Here is a 9,260-nt window from a genome sequence, read left to right on the forward strand (position 1 = left end):
CCCAACTCAGAGCCCAAAAATGCTGTCGCTGTCCATCGGCGGTGGTGCTGAAATGGAGGCGTAAATGTCCATATAATCGCTGGATTGTGGCCATAAATTCGGCTGTACTGCTGTCCATCGACGGTGGTGCTGAAATGGAGGCGTAAATGTCCATATAATCTCTGGATTGCAGCCATAAATTCGGCTGTGTCAACCAAGCTTCAATCACATGTAAATCAATGCCTGATGGGAAGCACACACAAGCAGCCGCAGACAATTCTGTTTAGGCGCTGTTTTGCACAACACACACACACACACACACACACGCATGCACACACACACAGCCCAGCCCAGCCCAACTCAGCCCCATTGACATGTACCTTTTGAGGGAACTCTGTCCCTAAAAAGAAAAAAAATTAAAAGAAAGCCACCCCCATGTTCTGTTATTATTATTATTATTGTGATTGTAAGTTGTTATTATTATTATTATTACTATTGTTGTTATTGTCATTATTATTATATTATTGTTATTGTTATTATGTTATTGTTGTTACTATTATTATTATTATCATTTTTTAAATGTTATTACTATTATTATTAATATTAATACTATTAATTAAAATTACTACTCCACTGGAGTGGAGAGAGAGAGAGAAGAGGAAACTAGTTAAAGCAGAGGTTCTCAAATGTTTTTCAGCCAAGGACCCCTTACAAGATAGAAAATATACCGGGGACCCCCTCATTCTGATTTGTGATTTTGGGCTAAGCTTAATTGTTTCCACAGTAACGTGCTGGACTTTTAATTGATAGGTTTGTTAGATTAGAATGTAATCCATGAACAATTTTAGATTTAAAGCATACAATATTTTCATTGAACTATGAAGCTTTTGCATCAACAACAAAGTTTTTATTTTTATTTTCCTGAAAACTTTTCGCGGACCCCCTGGCAAAGTGCCACGGCCCCCTGGGGGTCCCCGGACCCCCATTTGAGAACCACTGAGTTAAAGTATCCTAAAGCAGTACAATAAAAGATTAGTTTTTCAATCCCTACATGCATTTCTTTGGCTGCAGCCACTAGGGCATACATGGGCGGGTGTGGCCCGCGATGGAATTGCAAAAAACAAAAAATTTACAGTGCACCTGAACGCAACATGCAAGATACCCGCTGAATAAGTGTCCAAATGTTCATGTCATTCTGGCCAATACTCTGTTATAGCATTTCAGTCTGGAATATGGAATATCTTTCAATAATATTTATGACTAAAAGGCTAAAAGTAATCTCATGTGTAAGAAATGACTGTTCTACATTGAAGTAGAAATTGAGATAATTAACTTGGTGGTTTTGGATTTATTTAGCTTCAAGAGTGCATTTTTGTTCTTGTTTGACCCTCAACACAGGCTTTGAGAATCCCGGGCCACTTACTGATACTTATGCTTAAATTAACCCACTCATATTCTGGTTTATTTCAAGAAAAACATTTCGGCTAGTGGAAATTCTAATTGGCTGGCAACTTTAAAATCTAGCAGCCATATTGGCAGGTGCTGAAAAAAGTTAATTTCAAGCCCTGCAGGGAGAGCAGGTGGTGACATAGGAGTGAAAAAAGGATCAAATATTGGTGGTTAAGACTGAATAATGACATCACAATTGTTAATTTAAAATTAGTTATTCCTCTAAACCTGGCTTCAAATGCCCCAAATTTTCCGCGCTGGCGCCGTTCAGCCCTCAGCAAAATCTGGTAGCGAGGACATTTTTTTGTGGCCCTCTCTATCATCAAAGTTGCCCATCCATGGGTTACGGCATGACAATATTTGTTCGGCCCCCGGCAACAATCTGGGTTTCTCATGTGGCCCCCCATGAAAAATAATTGCCCACCCCTGCACTAGGGGGTTAAAACCTTCTCTCACCTTTGGGTGATTGAAACTTGGGTGACACTGACAGCCGAATTTATGGCACGTCCTGCCGGCGGGACATTACATATAGTTGCTCTCCATCATTTACTGTACACGGTGAATTCTCATGCACGCGGCCGAAGATATCCGCGTGTTTATGTGCAGAGAGCACAGTTGGTCTACATTTCAGCACCCCCGCCGATGGACAGCGACAGCAGCCTGTCTGGGAAAGGATGTTCTCAAGTGCAAGGAGAGTTGAGATGCGATGTCTGTGGAATTTTGGGTGGTCGAGGGTAGGTCGGACTAGCGGGAGCACGTGCTCACAGATGCCCACACACACAGATAGATAGATAGATAGATAGATAGATAGATAGATAGATAGATAGATAGATAGATAGATAGATAGATAGTCAGACAGACAGACACACACACAGCTCTGCTCTGTTTGTTTCACCATCTCATCTTTTTTTTCTTCTTCTCTTCTTCTCTCTCTTTCTGAAAAGTCGCGGCTGTATCTGTAAGTTAAATCCTTCAGTTAGTTTGTCAATGGAAAGCTTGCATTTTCATATGAATCCGCAGCAGGAAATGTCTCAACTACTCCCATATACACACTTACACAGCGGCTGCTGTGGAGCGCTGTAATCTCAGACCAGATTAAATCTACCAAGAAGTCTGGAAATTTGAGGGAAATTTTTTAAATGGAATATGTATAGGAACCCTGAATCTGACTTAGTGAACCCTAAGTCCGCCTCTTCTCTCCAACTACTCTCCGCTCTGCGGCTTCGGGCATATGGTGAAGGTGTCACTACTGAGTGGCCACTGACCATTGAAAGGAGCTCAAGTTTGTTGTTTACTTCTGTAAGAATGTCAAGGATTCCACAATGACTCACTCACACTCAAGGATCTCTATTCAACAGGTTGTTTATTGTCGCATACAACTCTCGGTACACAAGCACTACTGGCTCTGCTTCACTTAGCTCACTGTGCTGACTCAAGGACCCCACGTACACCCACGGTGGTCCTCTGACTGCCTAACTGAAAATAATAGGGCTGTGCCGATTCACTTATCTCCCGATTCGATACTATCACGATACTTTGGTGCCGATTCGATATATATTGCGATTCACGATTATTGCGATTCTACGATTATTGCGATTCGATATTACGATTTATTGCGATTTTTGTTTATTTTTTTCTTTTATTTTTTCAGTTTGTTTGCTTTTTTACACTAGATTAGAACATGGGAAAAGTTGAATCATACACTAGAGACTGTATATTATATATCATGAGTAGGGCTGGGCGATATAGTTAAAAACAGGGGCGGACTGGGATCATAATTCAGGCCGGGCATTAGATACCAAGCAGGCCAGGCCGATATGGGCCAACGCGCGTGAAATTTGGGCCGTTTGAAGCCAGATTTGGGTCCAATTTTACAATGAGATGCACCCACTTTAACCCTGAAGTGTAATTATTACTTCAGACTAACTAATAAAGTAATAAAACCACTAGTAAACCAGTAGGCGGCGCCTGGCCTGCTGTTCAGTGAGTGGCCTGACTGCAAGCACCCAAAAAAAAAAAAAAAAAAAAAAAAAATTTTTTTTTTTTTTTTTTTTTTTTTAATTTGCGATTATCGATTCTGGAATAAAAGATCGATCCAAAAAATCGTGACATTAAAAATCGCGATACTTAGGTGAATCGATTTTTTCCCCCACCCCTAGAAAATAACATTCACATACATTCACGTTCAAAATAACTTCCTTTGTCAGAATAAACGGAGATCGCCTCCGAAGGTGGGGCTCAAACATCCCCCCCTCCCGGTTCCGTAGCACCGAAAATAGTCCCCGTCGTAATGAATACTTAGTTCCCATTTCAATTTGATTTGGTAATAATAGTCTGACTTTTCATGGTAACAGTTTTTAATTGTGAACTGTCTTTGTGAGAGCTGTATTTAGAGTTTTTTTAGCTTACAATTGGAACCAATAACTTCCAGTTTGAAGGCTAAAAAGGGAACATGGGAAGTCGAAAAGTAATTGGAGTAGAACCATCACATTATTGATTTTGTTATTTTCATAGGATTTGTTGACTAAGAAATGCGTTAAAAAAGCACCAGCCTTATCCTTTAACAATTCATCAATTTGCTGGCGACCCCCTAGAATGCCCCCCACGTTGAGAACCGTTCTAGAGGTTGATCCAATCAGATCATGAATTCCTTTTTCATGTCCTAATGAAGCAAAGCAAAAGACTTTTAAATGTTAGGCCCAATCTCCTGTATTGTTAGGAAAGGATCTTTTCACATTTTGCTTGGACTGTTTGTTAGCTTACCATAATGAGGCATAATTTGCAGTTTTAGGGCCATATGTTTGCTTTTCCATTTTAATTGGAATTCAGGTCCTAGGATATATATATATTAGAGGTGTCACGATACCCTCAGTTCACAATACGATACAATACACGATATTGGGTTCATGATAACGATACGATATTTATTAATTTTTTACAAAACTTGAATAATGAAAATATATGACTGGAAAAAAATTATTTTATTTGAAATACACAAAATGCAAAACAAATGCTGTTGTTGGAAATTGTTATTAACTAGAAAACAACATGGAAGTTAAGGGTTACCTTGCAATATAATGTGTCACACTGTCACAAACTAAACGTTTGTTGCATTGTAAAAGAAAAATAAACTATACAATCTATATCTTAAATAACTTATGTAGGCAACGAGCTGTGAATTGTGTAGGCTAATATCTTCACATTTAATTGTCATCCTCTTCAATTAATTCTCTGACTGCACTGCCTGTTGAGCGTTGTGCAGCGTTAATTGACGATTGAAACGTATCAAGTTAACGTTACTCTTTCTTTACCAATCCAGTACATGCCAGAGAAATTGTTTCACAATGGGAGTACAGAGCTGCATCGCCTAATGATGCGCACATTAGACACATTCAGAGCCAGATTAATTTGTAGGCTGCATTGATTAACTGCTTACCCGACATGTTGTGCCCGTGGAAACAATGGCACGACAACTAGGTCTTTACAGATGAGGGGAGACATCTTGCCTGCCGCTTGGACCGGCGGGATCTCCCTGTCCATCCTCCTCCTCATGTGCAGTAGGCTACAGGCAGAGAGGCAGACACACACAGCCAGTGCGCCCTGCTGTCATCCACTGAAACACACGGTCTGCATGGGGAAACCGCACGGGGAAACGTGAATAAGTGTTGCACAAACTTCGCCAGCCAGGGGAATGCATTAGTCTATAAATAGCACATTTAATCTTGTCGGTTATTTAATGAGCGTCGGTTTAGTCCCCATTTCAAGCAAAATGAAAAAGATAGAATGCAGATCAGTGACGTCAGTGCAGCATTGTTTAGAGGTTATTTTTCTCTCGATATAGTTTTTCATCTCCGCGACACATATCGTCACGTTTTGATATCGTGAAATTTCGTGGGACAAAATATCGTGACATCCCTAATATATATATATATATATATATATATACACACATAATTTTTATAGTTTTTATGACTTGGACTTTTGACTTGACTTGACTCAGACACCCTCTTCAACATGTTTCTCAAAGTGAAGTTGTGATCGAATCGAAAACAGTCATTTCTCTAGGCCCATTTTACTTAGGAAATCATTTAGGTTAGGTTACTACAATAATTAGGTCTACTTTTTGAGAATTAGGCCTGTTTTTATCCATTTCGGCCAATTTATGGAAAATTCTGCTATATTCCATGTTTTACAGTTGATTCCATTTTTATTACCAAATTCCATGATTCCATCCATGTTTTCCATTTTGCGGAAATCATATGGCCCTACAGTTTCCTCTTAGTTTCTGAAAACATTGTAGCTGAAACAGGCTGATGTGGATGTTTGATTGCAGGTGGCTCCTTCGACAGCAGGGTCCAGCCAGCACCAGCCGCTGTGTGAGTGTGACATCTTCTACCTAAAATACTCTCTTGTGGGCAGATCAGCCATCTACAATCATTTTGACATTCTCTGTTCAATGCAAATGTCCAAAGAACCGAGATGGGAAGTAACTAAGTACAAATTCTTAGCTACTGTACTTAAGTAGGATTTTCAGGTATCTGTATTTTACCGAGTATTTTGACAACTTTTTACTTTTAGAAAAAGAGTGAAACACACACATTCAAACCCAGACAGGTGCTGAGCTGAACTGGAACAGTGATACAAAAAGAATAAAACTGCTCGCACACTGCAGGGCTTCCTTTCAATTATTTATTGCAGCAATTAGTGAGATGGACGCTCTTCATCAGACTAAGAAGCAATATCAGAAACCACGATCAAAAGAGCCCTGTTGCTGTTCACTTCAGTTTAATGAAACACACCATGTCCTCTCTCAGTTATGTTGGTGTTGAACATGTCCAGCTCCCACGGAGGGGTGGTGACATTTACTATTCTGGATTTATACTTTAGATAGAATGTCACCTAATGCCTGTGATACACTAGAATACTTTGAAAATCTTAACAGATTATGAAAAGACTGGGGAGTTTACACTACAAGACTGGTTCATTAAGATTTTTTATCACGACTGAAAACCTGACTGAAATACACTACACAACTGACTCAGACGAGGCAGTATACATTACAAGACTTTTCACTTTGAAATTCAAACATGTTTGATAAAATCCTTCAGTTTACACTTGAAGACAGGAAATCTGGAGGCAGTTTACACTAACAGCTTTGTCGGCAGTCCCTCGGAATCAAAGAGTGAGGGCAGGACTACTGTATACTGTACTTTATAAAACGGCTCTCTCAAGTCAAGCAATCTGATTGGTTCACAGCCATTGTATAATTCCAGTAACCGAGTTCAATAACCCATGGCCATGGGTTATTGGTTGCCATGGCAACTCTCTCACTAAAAGGCAGCTCTGCGCTCGAGCTCCGTGTTGGGCTTTCCAGAAAGCTCTCAGCTTCTCAGCAAGCGCCAGGATTGGCCAATGTCAACTTCAGTCTCCAGAACGATCCAATCAAATCACCCGCACGTCTATCTTCTTGCTAGAGGTCCCGCCTTACAGTAGTGTCAAAACAAAAAGCTACTCGCTTGCAGCCAGACGCATGATGGCGCAACTCTCTTAGGCTTTGGTTACCTCAAAAACAAAATGGCGGAGACAGCTTTCAGTTCCTTGTGAATCGATCTTCGCTTATAACTTTACTAATACTTCGCAGAAAATTATGTTTTGTACAAGAATAGACGCGGGCTAATGTCTTAACCCCTCTCTCGCGCGCCCTCACTCTTAACCCCGCATTTCTAAATAAGACGTAACGTTACTTGGTGTCGGCATACGGCTCTGGTGTCGAGCTTTGCAAAAAGCTCTCAGCAAGCGCCAGGATTGGCCAATGTCGACTTCAGTCTCCAGAACGATCCAATCAAATCACCCGCACGTCTATCTTCTTGCTAGAGGTCCCGCCTTACAGTAGTGTTTCAACTGACTCTATCAGAATACGATGCCAGTCGGACTTATAGTATTATTATTATTATATTATTATACTTGGAAACCGTTTTATAAAAGCAATATAGCACTCGAGCAGCGTGTGTTGTGGAATATATCCCGCTGTAAAGCTGTTATCCCACGAGGCCGCAGGCCATGGAGCGCCATGTTTGAATACTTGCCTCTGCTGAGAACAATGACGTCAACTCTGCAACCTAATAGTAGGATTGTAAAGTAGGATAATGATACTACTCAGTGTTGTCCTGTGGAATGAGTTCAGGCCTTTCAGTGATATATTCACCACAACACACTTGCTCTCGTGATATATTGCTTAAGTATACTACCGTAGGCTGAGAACAGCGGGAGGCGAGTGAGGGCAGGACTACCGTAGGCTGAGAACAGTGGGAGGAGAGTGAGGGCAGGACTACCGTAGGCTGAGAACAGTGGGAGGAGAGTGAGGGCAGGACTACCGTAGGCTGAGAACAGTGGGAGGAGAGTGAGGGCAGGACTACCGTAGGCTGAGAACAGTGGGAGGAGAGTGAGGGCAGGACTACCGTAGGCTGAGAACAGCGGGAGGAGAGTGAGGGCAGGACTACCGTAGGCTGAGAACAGTGGGAGGAGAGTGAGGGCAGGACTACCGTAGGCTGAGAACAGCGGGAGGAGCGCCATGTTTGAATACCTGCCTCTGCTGAGAACAATGACGTCAACTCTGCAACCTCTATAGTAGGATTGTAAAGTAGGATAATGATACTACTCAGTGTTGTCCTGTGGAATGAGTTCAGGCCTTTGCTCTTGTCTTCTCTCCAGCGGCTCCCTCAGTGTGCAGAAGATGAAGCAGCTGAACATGAAGGTGAGCGAGGCCACGCTGAAGACCCTGCAGCACCTCTCCATGGTCCAGCTGGACCAGAGAGGAAATGTCCGCCTGCCAGTATGAAACGCCTCAATACAAACCAAGAGACTGCTGTCACAGGCGTGCTCCTCCCCTCTTCCCAGTTTACCCACACCTTCTTAAACATCCCATTCAAGGACTTTCCCGGCCTCAATTCCCTCAAATTCATGGAACCAACACGGCATAGTTTGAGACACGGATGAAGGTTGCTGCAATGTCTCATACAGTGCACTCCTCTTATGGTGATCACCTTGGGACGAGTCAAATTGATCACTATAAGCGGCTGATCATTATAACTTTGTATTATTATTATCTAATTGACATTTGTATATTTATTACACGGATATACAGTACATATAAAGTAATGAAGTGAACAGCTTTGCTTACTCAAAGTTATTTACTTTCAAAAATGCATAACAGTAAGTTTGCCTAGGCCTCCAGCTGTTTCAAACAGCAGACTCGCATAGACAGAGATGCCATACAGACAGACATGCACCAAGTATTGCTGCTGTATCTCGTTGGCTCATTTTTGGCATTTTGTAAATAAAAAATAATACAATTACTGTAGTTTTAAACATGTTTTCATTGTTCTCAGGTGTGACAAGGCCCAAAATTATCACTAAGCGGAGTATTGATCACTATAAAGAATTTATTTAAACAGCATGTGTATAGGAATTATTTGGGACCAAGCTTTTTGATCATCAATATAGGCAGTTGATCACTATACAGTAACTGTGATGACTATAAGTGGATTCCACTGTATTTCTTTTGTTACAAGCCACACACTGGATTATTTTTGTACCACACACTCGTGCTGTGTTGCACACACATTACCCTTTACGTTTGGACTTGTACCACACACCTTGGATTCATTGTACTCCACACACACGTGCAGTAACAACCATCCTTTCATCCATCCTTCATCCTTGTCAATCTTCCAATATCACCAATACATAGGTTAAACAGCCCTTGGATCCTCGTGTTTGGATGCTCACACCACTCAGCATAACGTTCCATAACACTTAACATACATTCCAAC

General features: G+C 41.3%; 1 protein-coding gene across 1 annotated transcript in view; it reads left to right on the forward strand.

Moving 5' to 3' along the window:
- ska2 (spindle and kinetochore associated complex subunit 2) overlaps positions 1-8,836 on the forward strand; it is a 26,160-nt gene extending 17,324 nt beyond the window's left edge. The window contains exons 4-5 of the mRNA XM_083639605.1: positions 5,762-5,804; positions 8,140-8,836. Coding sequence (XP_083495731.1) covers positions 5,762-5,804; positions 8,140-8,165 — 69 coding nt within the window. The 3' untranslated portion in view covers positions 8,166-8,836. The remainder of the gene's footprint in view (positions 1-5,761; positions 5,805-8,139) is intronic.
- Positions 8,837-9,260: the final 424 nt, after the last annotated feature.

The sequence above is a fragment of the Poromitra crassiceps genome, assembly GCF_964638095.1.
Source record: "Poromitra crassiceps genome assembly, chromosome: 1".
Classification (NCBI taxonomy): domain Eukaryota; kingdom Metazoa; phylum Chordata; class Actinopteri; order Beryciformes; family Melamphaidae; genus Poromitra; species Poromitra crassiceps.